The 17,979-nt window shown below is 46.3% G+C and overlaps 1 protein-coding gene across 2 annotated transcripts in view; it reads right to left on the reverse strand.

The window, feature by feature from the left end:
* The window catches only part of LRIG1 (leucine rich repeats and immunoglobulin like domains 1), a 120,932-nt gene extending 104,434 nt beyond the window's left edge, over positions 1-16,498 (reverse strand). For both annotated transcript variants that reach the window (XM_073787524.1, XM_033865258.2), the window contains exon 1: positions 16,269-16,498. In XM_073787524.1, coding sequence (XP_073643625.1) covers positions 16,269-16,498 — 230 coding nt within the window. The remainder of the gene's footprint in view (positions 1-16,268) is intronic.
* Positions 16,499-17,979: the final 1,481 nt, after the last annotated feature.

Raw genomic sequence — 17,979 nt, forward strand, 5'->3', positions numbered from 1 at the left:
GATGGAGGAAACTATCAAACTGTCAAAGAGACAAGGTATAGAAATGACAGACAGCTGAGCCCCTGGGAGGGTTAAATTATCCCAGTTGTCTGGGAAGGGTATTTCTGTAGGAATTTCAGGACTACATACTGGGTTGGCTAAAAAGTTCGTTCAGTTTTAAGTAAAAATAAAAGACACATTTTTTTCACTTTCACCAAGAACTTTACTCAACATGCTCATCAACCGAACAAACTCTTTGGCCACCCCCAAGAGAATGGATACCAACAGCTCCCCCTATCTGTCCTGAGCATTTAATGTGTCCCAGGCTTTATGCTAGATTATGGGAGCACCACAGTGGGTCTGAACCAAAGCCAGTCCCTGCTTCCAGGGCGTTGACACAGTTTAACGGGGGAGTGAGATACTAATCAAATCAGGACATGGAACTTCTGTATGAAGTACTGCAGGGTCCCTGAGGCAAGAATCTAACCCAGAGGGAAGGTCAGCAAAGGTCTCCAGGAGAAGAGACATTTAAGGGGGATGTGCAGCAGTTTGCAAGGCAGAGAGGGAAGAACACTCCTCCAGGCGGACGGAACAGGATGTAAGGGACACGTGACGCGTGCAGTATTCCAAGAGCCTGGAAAAAGTCCCAAGGGGTGGCCGGTGCACACGGAACCAGGTAGGAAGGATCGATGAAGCTGGAGAGGCAGGTGGACGGCCAGGGCAGTTAGGCAATGGGAGTCGTATGTTCCAGTGTGTGACTCCTGCCAAGATCCCCATGGCTGGAGGGGGTGGAGCAGAAGAGATGGGAGTAAAAAGTTTTCTACTTCCCGTAAAGTCTGCATAACACAAAGATTATAGAAGAAAACTGAACATAAAATTTATCCACCTCATCACCTTCTTTCCATCTTTGCTGTAGTCCTTTCTTAAAATGAAGGGGTGGGGGTGGCGGGCAGTGGGTCACTGATGGCCACGGCAGTCTCCCAGGACGACATACAGCGCACAGGGCCGCACAGCCCAAGGCACACCAAGGATCTCAGGCAGAGTACACACTCCATCGGCTGGCCTAACTGTTTATATGTTCTTGAGTTAAAAATACACCACTCAGGTCAGTGTTAACACCAGGGCCTTATGACCAAGGCTGTTTGTAAGCCGGTTACACAAAGCCAGCCTAGGACTCGCCCATCTTTTAAATGTGCCTCGATCTGCAAATTGTCTGCCGATACATCAGGGGGATTATAATAAAGCCACCAAATACACACGCATTTGAGAAAAACACTTTCCAAACCCAAGGATACTTTACTGTTTATAAATAGTTTACTTTTTTTGATCCCCGGGCATATAATATTCGCAGTTGCTCCAGAAACCAAAGAAACATAGAACAGGAACACAAACCACAACCTCGCAGAAACAATAAACAACAGATGGCGAGACATACGCGCAGGGTGCCACCCCCTGCACCAAAGGGGCACACAGAAATGGATGCTGACACACCAGCCTGCCAACGAAGACACGTGCGCTTCTAGACACCATTTAGGGAGCACCGTCCATAGAACTAAGTGTTAGGTGCTTCAGGCCACCAAGGAGGTGATCGGCCAATCACAGGCCTCAAGGAATTCAGAAACTTGAAAGGGAGGCAAGAGAAACACAAGAAAGCAGACAACGCCAGCCTTACTGTATTCTTTCTAACTACCGCTATGTAGAGTCGGGTGTGGGTTCTAACTCTGGAAAGGTGCAAGATTCTGGGCAGGTTATTCAACCACTCTGGGCCTCGGGCATAACAAAGACATAAGATATTTCACAGAGTGAAGATGACAATTAAATGAGTGCATGTCCATGTGTCCTGATGCAAAAACACAAACTTACTGCTATGTGTTGGGCCCCCTTCTAACAATTATAAAGTATTTCAATTTTGTCCTCATAACAAGTTGAGTGAGGTGGGCACTATGATTATCCTCATTTAACGTTAGAGGGAACGGAGTCAGAGGGAAGCTAAGTAAACTGCCCAAAGTCACCCAGGACGGTAGACATAAGCACCACCACTGCTACCACTGTGCCACCTAAAAGCATGGCTGCCTCATCTCCACCACCAACACCCCCATCATCACACATGTGACATGAAGGGGGCTTTGTAGAGGACAGGAACACAGTATTATCTTCCCCAGTAGATCCTGAAATGCTGCACTGTTCTGGCCTTTTCATGGGTTAACACAGCTTAAACTTTAAAAGTTCAAGACAAATGCTAAAATAAATTCAGACTCTCATGTCACATTTGCCTTAACTAATGATTCTGATAAGTTGATGTTTATAAAACTTTTTTTAAATGTCATCTGTCTCAAAACAAAGGGAGGGGTCTCAGTAAATAAGTGTGGCCGTCATATTGCTTTCCAAATATGGGCATGTCTATTTCAGGGATCACAAGCTCATGTCCAATCATTCTGCCAATTTCACCTCAGTGCTCATTTTTTAAAACTCTGACTAGAATTTTCCAACTACAATGTAACTTTAAGCTTTTGTGTTTCTTCTACATTTAAAAAGAATGCCATTTCCCAATATATAACTCCCAGATGTAGAATTCACAGATGATTCATCTCGCAGAACAAGTGTTCAGAGACATCAGCTCCAAATAGAGCAAAAACTTGGAATTCCCTTCTCCCTCAAAGTAAGAACTCGCCTAGATCTGCTCTGCTCAACAAAGTTTGTTTTCAATTATATTTCCAAATTCTTTTAACAATAACTGCATGGCGTCTGGCACCAACACATCTGATTCTTTGAAGTGGTTCTCAAGCAGAGAGTAGAAAATAAGGGTAAAGGGTAAAGGAAGGGAGGCCCATCCATAATTTTTGTTTTAGGTCAAATATTCTCTGCAAAAGTGCTCTTCAACATATAAATTCAGACAAAACGCAAGCTATGCGTTCTCCCGAAGGTTCCCGCTACAGGAAGTACCACGATTGAAGAAAGCGCCTGAATTCATCCCTTTACCCATCAGCTGGCTCTTCACGGGAAAACAGATCTTCAGCACAAAGAAAATGGCCTTTTACTCCTTATATCTCAACTCCAAAAAACCCTTTTGTTAAGTCCTCAGCACAGGTCAATTAGGAGTAATCACACTTGGAGGGTAAATTACAGAACGCTTTCCAGACACAGTGAAAACCTGGGATCCTTTCCGCCCAGAAAAAAGGTGCACCAAGCCCCAAGAAGGAGAGCTATCGGGCAACAAACAAACAATTATCAAGGATTCCTGGGTACATGGAAGTGAACAATCCTGCTGCTTTCAAGTCTAAGTGGAGAAAAAGAGACAGGGATGTGTGAAAACTCACCTAACCAGAGAGACGCTTTCCTCTGGGAGAGGACAAGATAGAAATAATAAATTCATCGGAACAAAGTCAAGCGAATAACAGAGAGAGTGTCTAATGTTGACAAAAGAAGCTTGTGGAAGAGTGGGGGGACTATTTGACCTATTTTGATCTCAGAAAGCACATGGGCAAAGGCCACCTTTAGATCTTAAAGGGAGAATATTAAAAAAATGAAAGTCTAGTTCTTTGGACCATTTCCTTTAGTCCTAAAGTAGTCCCTAACTCTTGTTAAACTTCCTGTCCGGAAGTTCTAAACCACTAATTGTGCCTCTAACTTCACTGCATTTTAGCTGTAGCCCCAAACAAGGTTCCAGATTCCAAGAACTAGTTCTAAAGAAAAAAAAGAGAGAAAAATCCAAAGGTTCCACCTTACGAAAGTGTACATGACAAAGAATGAGCGGAAGGGGAAGAAAAGCCCAAGGGATTCCACTGACGGCACAAACTCCACGTGGAAGAAAGGTGGATATTCAGGACACAGAAAATAAAAGCTCCCAGGCTCGGCACGACAAAGTCTTCTAAGGAGTCCAATTGTGACAGGGACCACAATTTTCAAGACCAGCGTTTGACCAAGAGGGAACCAATGAAGACCCAGGCAGATGGGTCACTTGGTATGAACTTGACCAAAAAAAAGAGTACGAGAAAGACTTCAAAATTGGAGAACTCAAGCCCCTGGACTGTACATATTAAGCTGTTGAGTTTCCACCTTGAAAGGCAACCTCAAAAGAGCTCCCTGGTGAAAGGGTTAAAGGCTACGCTGATACCCACCACGTTCCCTGCACGTTGTCAATGGCGAACCAGCTCAGAGAGGACTGATGAAGTGGTGTGTAGCTGCCCTTCCTCAGGCGATTCCTAGTGAATCGGCTATAGGTGGCTCACCTACTCACTTCAGGCAGCTTATCAACACCACCTACAACTTCACTCGTCAGAACTACGCAATGAAGGCCCACTTGAGAGAGATGCTGCCTGCAGTGGCCCTAAGAAAGGCAGAGATAAGTGACTCTTGAAAAAACAGGCCCTCAATTTATTTGCCTTTTGTGACCTAAGATCTTAAAAAGCTAAATTGAAGATCTAAAGTAGGTCTGCGCCAGCTTCCATAGTTTTCTTCAGGTCAGAGGGAAAAAGAGGCAACGATCAAAGAAAGAAATACGGTGGGGTATTTGCCCCCTGCATTAACTCCCTCACTGAGAGTCCCCCAAGCACACCATGTTTCCCTCTGCTGGAAACATGGAAATCCATGTTTCCCATCTGAGGATTCCACTCAGAAACACCAAATATGCAAAGGTGACTTTTAGGTAAGTATCCTAGACACACAGATCCATTGACTGATTCTTACCAGCCAATGAGTAGTCAGTTTATTCCTTCTTTGTTTCAATTCGGATAGACTCATATACCTGTATGTATGTAGAAGTCATACAACCCCTTTACAGAAAGGAAATTAACTGATCAGCTCAAGGTCACACTGCCAATCAGGGGCAGAGCTGGGACAAAACCCCAAAGTCTCCTGATACCCAGCCATGGGCTCTTTTCCATCCATCCACATTCCTGCCTTCACAGCTTTAAGACAACTATTTTTTTTTCCTTTTAGGTCAATAATTTTTAGCCCTCTTTGGTCAAGAACCCCTTTACGAAGGGGTTCTTGAAAATGTGGGCTCATTTCTGCCCAGAAAGATACACTGAGCTCCCAGATTTCACATATAATAAAGTTCCCTAGACAGTCCCCCCCCACAAAAAAATATTTGAGTTCAGCAAGTCTTTATTTTAGGACAGTCTGGAATGTACTATAATTTAATCAATTCACAGTACTGTTTCAAATGAACTTGTGAAAGAATCCAAAAAGCTCCATAGAAGATTTTTCTCTTGGACAGAACACAACCATCGATGAGGCCAAACCACTGTGGCCAAGAGTCCCACACAGACACCGAATCTGAGAAAACATTCAAAGGAATTTGGGATGAGGCAGACCTCAAGAGCTATAAAACATTTCAGATCGCTTTCTGGATCTCCTCTCCTCCCAAGACGAAAGGAAACCCCATCCCATTTGAGCTGCGGCTTCTGCATCCATCACGTTGCTGGATCAACAACCAACTTCCTGGAAGCAACAAGCTCTTCTGGCTGTTTATAAGTTTTGCAAGCACTGGGAGCTTGTGTGCCAGAAACTCACACCAGCCCAGGTGGAGGGAGGAAATCACAGGAAAAAAAAAAATGTTTTTAATTAAAAAAAAAAAAAATTAAAATATAAGCAAGATGCATGTTGCTGGACCAAGGTATCACACTGCTGAAATCAGATGAAAGAATGAATTTCTCCTAACTTACAAAACTGAAATTAAACTCAGTCAGAATTTCTCAATTCTAAGTACCCCCCACCCTGCACCTCCTCCCCTGTTAAATCTTTCTTAAACCCTTTGGACTGTGTTTCCACTTTCCTAAACACAGTATCCACGTAAGATGGTATCTAATCAAATATGATATCAATTTAATTAAGCTTAAAACAACCATGAGTTTAACCTGACCGTGTTGGACAGCATTTAAAACCAACGAAGACTACATAATCTACACAGAATTCGATTTTCAGAAACAGAATATGGAAATCATTCCACAGACTTTGATAAAGTGAATGACTATGTAACTCCCATTTGGATTCCTAATTAAGCTGCAACCACCATGAAATCTGTCCTAAAAGGCTCTCCTAACCAACAAAGTAACAGGCTGTGGAGAAATTAAACTATGGACTTTGACAAAACAAAACCAAAGCATTCTGCAGCTACTTGAAGAAAAGCATTTTCAAATCTGTGTGAAGTTTAAATCAAGCACAGAGGGTTCCAGGACTGTAGTTCTTTGCTTTTGGGGGATTTTCTTCCAGGGTGCCTCCAACTCTATTTAAAGCAGCCTCAAGTAGCCACAGCTGGAGGGTCAGGCCTTACAAAGTAAACAATAGTTAACTCAATTCAGACTCATGACTTAACTACAACCAATGGCTAATTACCCCTCTATTAACCAACAATATCTGAAATATCACTTTTTAAATGACCCATTCGGAATTATGTTTGTTCGCTAAAGGATTCTAATCAACAATTAACAGCATAGTAGAAACCGCCCAATTAAGAGCTACATGGGGAGAGATGAGAGTTCCTCAGAATTACCCATTTCTGGCAAAGGACTCTAGCACAAAAGAACTTTCTAAGTACCTCCCACAAGAGAGAGAAAAACTGTATTCTGAGAACATATAAATTAAGAGTGTACACAGTATGCACTCAATAAACATTCTTTAAATGTATAGCTTACCACAATTCCCTTTGGAAGAAACAGACTCAAAATAAATGCTGATTTTTTCCCCCAAGGCTGTCCAAGTTCACATTTCTTTAAACCACCCCACAGTGAATGAAATGAAATTGAAATTTTCTCAAAAAATACTTATATCTTCATTTTTAAAAACCTATACATTTACAGATGAAGTGATATGCTTGGATCTGTTTCCAAATGGAAGGGGACAAGTGTATTAAGGCATAGCTCAAACAAGAGGAGCCATTATCACCAAGAAGAACACAAATAAAAAAAGCTGGGGAGGGTGTGGAGCAAAGGGAACCCTGGTGCACTGCTGGTGGGAATGTAAACTGGTGCAGCCACTGTGGAAAACAGTATGTAGGCGGCTCAAAAAACTAAGAATAGAATTACCATACGACCCAGCAACCCCACTCCTGGGTACGTATCCGAAAAAGCAAAAAGACTAATTCAAAAAGATACATGCACCCCAGTGTTCACAGCAGTATTACTTAAACTGCCAACATACGGAAACAACCTAAGTGCCCATCAATAGATGAATGGATAAAGAAGATATGATACACACACACACACACACACACACACACACACACACACACTGGAATACTATTCAGCAACAAAAAAGAACAAAATTCGCCATTTGCAGCAACGTGGATGGACTTGGAGGGCATTATGCTCAGTGAAATACGTCAGACAGAGAAAAACAAATACTGTATGATATCACTTACACATGGAATCTAAAAAATACAACAAACTAAGGAATATAACAAAAAAGCAGCAGACTCAGACTTAGAGAACAAACTAGCGGTTACCAGTTGGGGGGTGACAATATATGGGGTGGGGGAATGAGAGGTACAAACTACTGGGTACAAGATAGGCTCAAGGATGTATTGTACAACTCAGGGATTATAGCCAATATTTCACAATAACTGTAATTGGAAAGTAACTTTTAAAAATTTTATAAAAAATTTAATAAAAAGGAGCCATAAGCGGCTATTTGTTGACGCTGGGGATGGTACATAAAATGCGTTACATTATTCTGTCCCCTTGTGTAGATGCCTGTAATCTCCCTAATAAAAAGGTAAGAAAAAACACCCTATACCAACATAAGTGACTTAGTTTTTTAAGTTCTTGGCTGCATATCTAATGTTCCATTAATTCAGAATTTTTTTCTTTTTAAATCAGACTTTTCAGATCTTTCCCTCACTAGAAAGAGAAGCTGTGGGACTTCCCTGGTGGCGCAGTGGTTAATAATCTGCCTGCCAATGCAAGGGACACGGGCTTGAGCCCTGGTCTGGGAAGATCCTACATGTCGGGAGCAACAACTACTGAGCCCGTGCACCTACAGCCCACGCTCTGCAACAAAGAGAAGCCACTGAAATGAGAAGCCCACACACCACAAAGAAGAGCAGTCCCCGCTTGCCACAACTAGAGAAAACCCAGGCGCAGCAAGAGAAGACCCAATGCAGCCAAAAATAAATAATGAGGGGGGAGATGAGGGGGGAGGGGCAGGGGTGGGGGAGGGGAGGGAGGGGGAGGGGGAGGGGAGGGAGGGGGAGGGGGAGGGGAGGGAGGGGGAGGGGAGGGGAGGGAGGGGGAGGGGAGGGGAGGGAGGGGAGGGGAGGGGGGAGGGGAGGGGGAGGGAGGGGGGAGGGGAGGGAGGGGGGAGGGGAGGGAGGGGGGAGGGGAGGGAGGGGGAGGGGAGGGGGAGGGGAGGGGGAGGGGAGGGGAGGGGAGGGGGAACTGCCAGTCAGTGAGTAGCTGTCACTCCCCAGGCAGAGCCCCGTGTGTCACTGTCTTTTCATCCAGCCCAAAGTGCCACTGCTGGGGGTACAAATGCTTTCAAACGAAGAGCAAGGCCACTACAAAATTTGGAACTAAAGTGAGATTATCCATTCTCCAGTTCTAAAGTGCTCAATTCTTCTCATTGTATCTAACAGGCTATCATCAAGTACGGTAAACCAGCGAGGAAGAATTTATCAGTGCAACGTATGTCCTGGCCAAGATAAGCGCCACATTACTTGAATGGCAAATTATAAACTGGTGGAAGGAGCAAAGGACAGGAAGTGAGGAAGTGGAGGTGGGGGAGGGTGACACTTTATAAATGCTGTATAAAGCAGTCTTAGAAGATGAAGTTGTGTGATTTGTTTTTAATCAGCAAAAAAAAAAACCCCATTATCTTGTTTCTTAGCATTTAGGCAACTCTACTGCAGGGCAAACCCTCACCCATTCCATTCATTTTCTTCCTAATAATAAGACAACTTGAGAAAAAAAATATTTGCAGATCATAAAAGATTAGAGACCTGGGCACCATAAAAGTTTAAAGAATAATCAATGCAAAGTGCTTAAAAAGAGACAGGCCATGCTTTCTTTAAACTCTCTGAATGCCACCTTTTGCCAAAATAAACTGAACAAGCAGTGATTGGAACCTGCATCCTGGTTCATAAGGAAACTAAGATGTATTAGGACTTGCAGAGATGAACGGATTGGTTGTTCACACAATGGGCTTTACCGGTTATGCTAGATTAAATAGTAATAAAGACGCAAACAATCGTAGCCGTTCATGTGGGCAAGGCTGTGAATCATGGCCATTCACGGGGGAAGGGATGCAGGTACAGGTGCATGAGCAAAAGCAAATGGCTTTTCAGGTGGCATCCTTGCCAGATTCCTCAGATGACCCTGTGCTCACTGCCCGTGTCCCCTACAAAGTTACTGTACAATGGCAAACAAACCAAAACAAACGAAAAATGTCAGAGCTCTCCAGCTCTCTGCACACAACCCCACAATCATCTCCCCTCACACCTCCTCCCCCAAACATTTCCAAAGAGAAGTGGGTACAGCGCAGGATTCAGCCGGCCCCAGCCTGCAACCTAACCCTTGATTGGAAGAGCACATCTGCATGTTTCCAAGCAATTGACCGAGCATCTCATAGGGCTCAGTTTCAATGAAACCCTGGGAAATAATGGGATAAAATTATTAGTTTAAGGGCCTCTCACTTCCCGGCCTCCTTCCCATACCCCACCTCCCAGAAGGGTAATGTTCAGTAGACAGAAGTATTTGCACAACTGGAATACATTTATAAACCACCTCAATCATTTTTGCTAATTGCATAATTCATATAATTTTTTGCAACTGTTCATAGCTTCCCCCCTGAATTTGTCTGAGCTTCCCAAGGGCACATAAAGTTTTACTCTATACACACCACCAAAAACTTCACGGCAGAAGGCTGTTTGGGTTGTGAGCCCTGCCACCTGCTTACGCCAAAAGAGATCTTCATTATCAGAAAAGTAAACTTTTCCCAGGAAGCCTCTGTCACCAGGAACTCTGACTTGGAGAGACTTGCCATGAGAGGATGCAAAACGTGAGTTACTGGGGCCTCAGCCTGAGGTGACTGATTCACACTGGACTGGGCTGAATACACGTGTCACCTAACTTAGTCTTCACAGCAGCTTAAGATAGAATATTATGATCCCCTTTTGAGAGACAAAGGGAAGAGGTTCACCACAAATCACACACACAGCTGTAGGGTGGTGGAGCCAGGAATGGACCCTAGAAATAATTTCCAATCTCTTCATCACTATTCCCCAGTGAATGGTGAGCACTGGGTGTGACCAGCAGGGATGAGGCACCCAAATAATTAACAGAGTAAGAGTGAAGGAAAGCTTTGCCCTCACTGGCTCTTTTCCCCATCAATAACCCAACCCGAGACCCAGGGTACAATCGGGCATCAAAGGCCCACCCAGAGGACAAAGAGAACACCTGAAGGCAGGACACGAAAAGCACGAAACACAGGGAAATAGGGAAGCAGCTTATTAAAAAAAACGAGCGACTTTTATAAGCAGACTGGGTTTATAGCTTGCGTTTCAGAAGATTATGCGTAAAGTACTTATATTGAAACCACACGTAAAATATTAAATTATATAAACATACTAGTATAGTATGTTTATACTAAAGCATAAAGCCTTTGGCTAAGAAAAATTCATAAGCATGCCCCCACCAAAAAAAAAGCCCATAAAAAAACAAAACCAGGGTACAAATTGGCAACTTTCAATTAGACCACAGACAAATCACAATATTCATTTTTTCTGTAATCCTGATTTAACTATTAATTTTGCTTCATGGCAACAATCGTCTATCAGGTTCTTCAGTAGAAAATTTCTCAGCCTTAGTCCTACAATTGGCCAATTATTAGGTAAGTCTGGACTACTATTCTAAACCCTGCAGTTATACAGAAAAAAATAACTCCAAGAGGGTTAACTATTGTGAAAATTTTAACCTCTGGTCTTCAAAGTCCTACTTCTTTCCGTGAGGACATAAAAACAGATCTGAGTTTCTGACGGGTTCCTACACTTTAATGGGCAGAAGACAGCCACATTACTGACAGACACCATGAACTGAAGCCGGGAGGTAGATGGAATGGACCCACAGGTTCAATGCCATGCTTAAGTCATTAAAAAACCCCCGCTAACGGTTCCTAAATTCGCCACCGGCCAGGGCACATGGGAGATTTTTAGATACTTCCCCTCCTCTGCCTGGGGACTTTCCTCCCACCTCTCCTCCCTCCTGTCTCAAGACAATGCCTTCAGCCTTTGAAACTGCATCCATTGTAAACAGCTCTGAATATTAACACAGCCCAGAGCCCTGCTCTAAAAGACCCCCAGGGTTTCAAGTTGCAGTTGCTGAGGAGGGGGAAGGTCCCCAATGAGTTAATATCACCAAACTCATTCACAAGTCGTTGAAAATCAGGCCTGCTCCTGAAACTTGAAGTCTTTCAACTTATGGGGTAAGTCAGAGGAATCCCTTTGAGTTTTAAGCCAACGACCTTGGTACCACAAACATCCCTGATTGCTTATTGAGCGACTTTCAATTCTACGAATCCCTTTCCCAGATTTCCCTCTCTGGTGTCACTTTTAAAATAACCAATGGCTATTTTAAACAACCTCCTTTCCCGGATAACAGACCTTCCGGGCTACAGCAGGTGCACAGAACTGGGCCGGGGGCATTGTTAAGTCACACAAAACCCTAGTAGCTCTCTCGCATTCCTGTCCACTCTGAAAGAGAGGATGCTGAAAAGCCTTTGCACCAGGGAGACACCTCTGCAGAATGGGGGAGAGGCCCTTTCATTGTGAGCGTGGTGTTTGAGGGAGAGAAAAAGGTCAGCCAGAGGCCATCCCAACGTGCTCAGGGAAGGCTGCGTGGGGAACTCAGGCCAAGGCATTAACACGGCAGGGAGAGAAACTTGCGGCCCCTGGAGCAGGGCTGGCGGGCCCGCGCATCCGGACATCCACTGGGAACCAGCTCTCATTACTCTGCACAGAATCGTCATCTTTCTGGAGATGAAGAATTACTGCCGACAATACATTCAAAAGTCCAAAGGTTGGGAAATCTGGTGACCCAGTGTAATTCCGGAAAAGGAAAGCACGCTTCTTTTTAACACAGTCTCTTGGAAAGGAGGAGCAAGAACAGCCCTGACGTACCCTAAAGGCAAGAGGCACCATGGGCCAACACAGTTCATTTGTATTGGGCCCTGGGGGTCTCCCGGCACTTCCTAATTTCACAGTCCTCAAAAATTAGATTTTACGGCCATAATTTCATATCAGAGGGACTTAAATCCTGTCCCTTAAAAAGGCAACCAATTTCATTTCCCAGACTTCCACTTAACTCAAAAAAAGTGTCAGAAAACTCTTAACAGATAAGTGCTCCATCATGCAGGGGAATTGAGGCCAGGCTTGTGACACTTGTTGCAAAAAAAAGGACTCTGAGCTCAGACTAAAGCTGCCCAAAACTTTAAAAGCACTTGCACTTTTCAGATTTTCTCTCTGCCCATTACCCTGTATTCGAAAGGGTCCCTATTCAGAAAAACGCTTTGCCCACCCCCACCAATCGGAAGATGCTCATGGTCTGCTGAGTTCTTCTTAAGTGATACCGAGACTCAAAGAGGAAAATGGGCAGAAGAGAAGACCTCGGGGTAATCCAGACAAGAATCTACTTCTTAAAAACACACACACACAAGAATCTCAGCTTAGGTTCTGGAACAATTTGGTCATCTGCACTTTAAATCTAATTTGCATAAACAGGATGGAAAATATTTTCCAAACCCTTAATTCACAACACCCCAACACCTGGGCCTTCCAGCACAGCTGTAAAATTTGAAAGACAAAGGCCCTCTATGCTTCCCAACTACAATGGCAACCACCAAGGGACCTGCGTTTATTTTCTAATGTAATCATAAGCACCAATTTGGTGCCCAAACCAACAGAGGTTCGATTAAGTCACCCAGGTTCGGTACTGCAAACACGAAGGGAGACAAAATACAAAGAGACCCAAATCAATACAGTTGTCTTAATGTGACTCAGAATAACCACACTCGGTGACCTTTAAGGGATGTCCTTGCTTCCGAATGCCATGTCATCTTCCTTCCACACGGAGAAGGAGAATCATTTGTTCCTCTTCCAAGGGCCTGCCTGCCTTCCTATCACAATCCCATTAGGCCATCATTGAGCTAGCTGCCAGACCCTGTAAGCAAGCAATACTGTGCTCAACTTCATGCCACAGAGAAGAGTCTAAGGTACATTGTGTTTAACATGTCTTAAACAGCTTCTGAAGCCATGTTCTCCAAAATAATTTCAAAGAAAGCAAACATCTGAGTTCTAAGAAGTTCAACTTCTTCTAAGGTTCTGGGAAGTTGGAATAGGGAGTGGCAGTGCTGGGAGCTATTTATGAATGTGCTGGTTGGACAAGGCCAATCGCACCTACGTAATGGGACGGCAAACTCAAGTAATGGCTCAACTACTACAACTATAAGTTATTGTGTTGAATAAGTTATCCTCAGGCCCTGGGAATGAACGTATTTTCCTTTCTCCCAGCGCCATTCCAGTTCTGCTATTCAAACCGCATTTACATCCACTATTAAAGAGTTTTACTTTCCTTATGCGGGGCTTAGGAGCAACTCCAAAATTAGATGCACTGTTTACAAAAGAAAAAAAAAAAAAAAAAAAAAAATTCCATAAACCCACAGGTCCCCTTCTATCTCAAACCCACAGCCTGAAATTGTTTGAACTAGCTGCAGTAAATCTAGTTCATGGGGTTATAAACTAGCTCAAAGCATTTTCTAGACACAATGGACTCGGAGGGTGTAAACGTGGTGAAACTATAAGGTATTTTATTCTATTATAGACAGAGACTTTCTCCCCTAAAGTCTTACTGAATCATAGCCAGGAATATAAAAGATATAAATATCCTGATGCAAAATTTAGACTAAGACTAATGACTTAAATGGAGAAATCTGAAGTCTAGGGAAAAATAAAAACACATTTGCTTGCTTTTTCTTTAATCAGAAAAAAAAAAAAACTTCACAAACATTTTTCAAAGGATATACATTCTGTACTGAATACCACATTGCCACATACTAACCAGAAGCCATACTACTCATATCTTAAAATCAAATCCGTTAACACCATCATCAGTATAATCAAGCCTAACTGAAGCTCAAAACAGCCAGTTTGGCATTTACTAATCATCAACTGTGTGAGGAAAAGAGAAAAGACTGCAATTTTAAAGGTATTTATGACTTGTGAAATGTCACTCCTTAGGCAGACAGAAAGCCCTCCAAACAACCAGTAGTTTTGCTCCAGAAATTAAAGGGCAAGGCAAAGTGGATCTTGTGGCCACAGGAAAGTGAAAACAGAGGACACCCTGTCCTCTCCAGGAAGCCACCACTTCTGAACTAAGTGCCTTCCCCACAATGCCACTGACACCTGGCATTGGGAGTCAGTCAGTCTTCCAACAGGTGAACACCTAAGATGTTAGTCTGATCCCACCCACATGATTTAACTTTTTAAAAAACTAAGAGTATGTAAAGGAAAACCCACAATACCCAAGACGACCACAACTGAATACAATACTACCTAATGACAACGCTGGGCTCCATCTCCCACTACCTTTACACAGCCACCACCTGTGTTAAAACCCACACCTTGATCACTGGTCTTCCCTAAGGGGATTCCAAAGAAACAGCAGAATACTGAAGAGAAATCCTACACATAAGTCAACGGTCCAGTTTCAGAACTCTGTAGGACTGATCACTAGTGACCCATGTGCAGCGTGGTCCAAGTTAAAGATCTGTGACCCGCTCTCAAAGGTACAGGATCTTCACGTCAGAAAGGAATTAACTTCCCTTCTTTCCCTTCACGGCAACCAGATTCCCAGACCACATGTTCTTAGATCAAGCCACAGGTGTTGGTTAAAACCGGTGTCACCAGTTTTCTTTCTCTTTTTTGAGCAGTGAATGTCCCGCCTGAGGTTACTACTGTGCCTCTTCTATATTCTAGGAAAGATGTCCAATTATTCAACTGAAAAGCAGAACTATTCAACCTAGGCCTCTTCTGGAAGGTACTAACAGTTCTGCAGAGATGTTAATTACTGATAACTGGACAGCATTTTGACTCATGGACTAGATTTGTCAGAAATTTTTAAAGCCTATGACATTCTACCATGTTTACAGAAATCTAATGTGGTGGTGTTGTTGTTTTCCTGCCAAACCTCCTGTAAGAAGTGTCCCACCAAGTCCGGATAGGCCAAAATCTGGACAGCACAGAAAAGAGCCTCTTGCGGGTAAAACACACTCTGCTTAAATCAACCCAGAGTCTGGCACTCTCTTCCAAAGTAGCAATACTCCAAAACTAATTTGCACCATTTATAGAGGAGAAATGCTAGAGGATGGGCCCCACTCCACTGGATCGTCAAGCCCAATGGGTCCCCTAGGGAACAGACAGGAAGGGTCTGGAACACAGTTCCCTAAAATGCCAACCAGGTGGAAAAGGACCAACTTCCAGCAGTCACAGATCTCCAAGAACTCTCAAAGCCCGATAACTCAGGGGGTCCTCCAGGGAAGGACTCAGAGGATGTCCTTCTGCCCCGGGCCTGAGCCAAGTCGGGCCACCAAGGTCCCGGGGAGATGAGGAGGCGGCTACACACACTCTCACTAATAAATAATGTAAATGGAAGACTGGAGGCAAAAGTCACTTTCATTCATTACCCACTGGAAGGCCAAGCAGCTCAGACAACAGAGAGTTGGGTTACAGAAGGGAAAAAAAGAAACACCCGGGGACCCCCAGACAGACTTCCTCACTCTCTCCCCTCCAGATGTTTCCCACTCTCCACCCACAGACATACAGCCTCACCTCCTGACTCTTTACTCATTCTCTTACCTCCAGAATCCCACCCACTCACCAACTCCCAGATGGCCTTCAGGAGCCACGCTCACTCACCTCCAGACCCCCACGACACTTTCTTCTCCTCCAGAACCTCAAGACCCACACTCGCTCACCTTCATACCCCATATCCCACGCTCGATCACATCCTTCCCCCCACGAGGTACACTTTCCTCCTCCAGATCCCCAAGACCCACGCTCGCTCACATCCAGATCCTCACGAGACGCACGCTTTTCCCATCCCGACTTCTTCGCACGCACGCCCTCTCTCCTCCGGACCCCCAAGGACCACCACTACGATCCCAGGCGAACAGTTTTCCCGCTCATTCAACTTCACATACAAGCAACTCAATCCGCACCCCTTTCCCGGGGAAACACCCCTGCCGCCCCGTCCCCAAGTGACAGCGTCCCGGGGCGCGGGGAGGACGGAAAGGGCGGCACTCACAGGCTCCGCGTCCAGACGGGCAGGTCCCCGGGCAGCGCCGCCAGCCCGCGCCCGCCGCAGTCCAGCGAGTCCCCAGCGCAAGTGCAGGCGGCAGCGCAGGGCGCCCGCGGGCCAGCCGCGGCCGATGCGGGCTCCAGCCGAAGTAGCACCAGCAGCAGCAGCAGCCAGTGGAGGAGAAGACAAGGCGAGCGGCGCGGGGCCCCGAGCGCTCGCCGGACCGGCCGCGCCATCTTGTCTGGAGCGCGCAGCGAACTCCCGGCGCTGGGGCTGCGAGGTCCGGGTCGACCGCAGGCGCGGGCGGGCCAGCGGGGGCTCCGGTCAGCACTAGGCTCCGCGCCGGGACATGGCCGCCGGCACAAGTTCTCTCTGCGGCGGCGACTCCGGCGTTCAGCGGGCCCCCGGTGCCCGAGCCGCTCCGCAGCGCCCGCAGGGGGCCGCGAACCCCGCGCCCATCCGGGCCGACCCGCCCGTGCCCGCTGCGAACCCCACGGATCCGGGCAAAGTGTGCTTGGCCGGCACTCCTCGTTCTCCCGCCGCGCTCCTGGCCGGGCTTCGGAGTCCCCGTGCACGCCAAGTGCCGCCGCCGCTGCGAGGAAGGCGCTTAGGCTCGCAGCCGGAGCTCTGCGCCCGTGGGCATCTTCCTCGCCGCTACGAGCGTCCAGCTGCAGACTCCGGGCTGGACGGCGCGGCCAACCCCGCACTGCTCCAAAGACCCGGTGAGCCTCGCTGTCCCAGCGCCGAAGACAGAGCGCGCGCACGCAGTTCCGGGCTCCGCACGGCTCCTCCGCTCTGCGAGAACCCCGCACACTTCGCAACCGAACAATCAACCGCTAGCAGCTCGCCTCCCCGGGGCGCAGCCCCGGCCGATCCCCGAGGCCCCGCCCCCAGCGGCTAGCCCTCGCACACCCCCTGGGCTTCTTGCCCCGCGGCCTCCAGCCGGCCCACGTTGGAGGCTTTGCAACAGCGCCCCGCCCCGCCCCCCGCCTGCTGCTCATTGGCTGACGGGGTCCACGGCGGCCAGCTTGGACGCCCATTGGAGCTCTCGCCATGATCCCGCCCCTCCTGCCTCTCGGGCCACCCCGCCCCACTCTCTTTTCCCACCCAAGGTGTGAAGGGCGGGGGACTGGGAGGAGAAAGGGAGAGACGGCCTCCGGCTCTTAAAGGGGACGTGCTGGCTGATGATGGAGAAGGGGGATGCGCACTGGGGAGAGGAGGAATAAAAGTATTCCCTCTGCATTTAATGGAGGGAAGAACGTTGGTAAAGAGGGTAAAGCCCCCGCTTTGGAGCGGTCTGGGCTAAAAGTTTCTTCCCTCCTTCCCAGACTGCAAACAGGGCCAGCGATTGACAGCAAGTTTACACACCCATTTTCCAGATGCCCACTAGGAGCAAAGATGCAGATTTAAAACTTCACTAATTTCCTACTGATGGGGGCATCTTTAGTTATTTTATTACGGGTGGCCGCCGTCCTCTCTCACAACCTGGAGCTCTTCTCGGCTCCTGACTTGTTTTTGACCTCTTAAATCCAGCAATATGTCCTCGATTACCAAAATGAATGTGTACTGCATGCAGAAACCGAATCTCAAAGGTGTACACAGTCCCACCCCCACCTCCGCCCTGGTGAATCGAAGGGTACTCCTGGAAACACTCCAGCCTTCGGCAAAGGGGTTGCTTTGTTTGTTTAAATCAGAGCGTTTTAAAGCCAGTTTTCAA

Source organism: Tursiops truncatus, chromosome 10, assembly GCF_011762595.2.
Source record: "Tursiops truncatus isolate mTurTru1 chromosome 10, mTurTru1.mat.Y, whole genome shotgun sequence".
Classification (NCBI taxonomy): Eukaryota; Metazoa; Chordata; class Mammalia; order Artiodactyla; family Delphinidae; genus Tursiops; species Tursiops truncatus.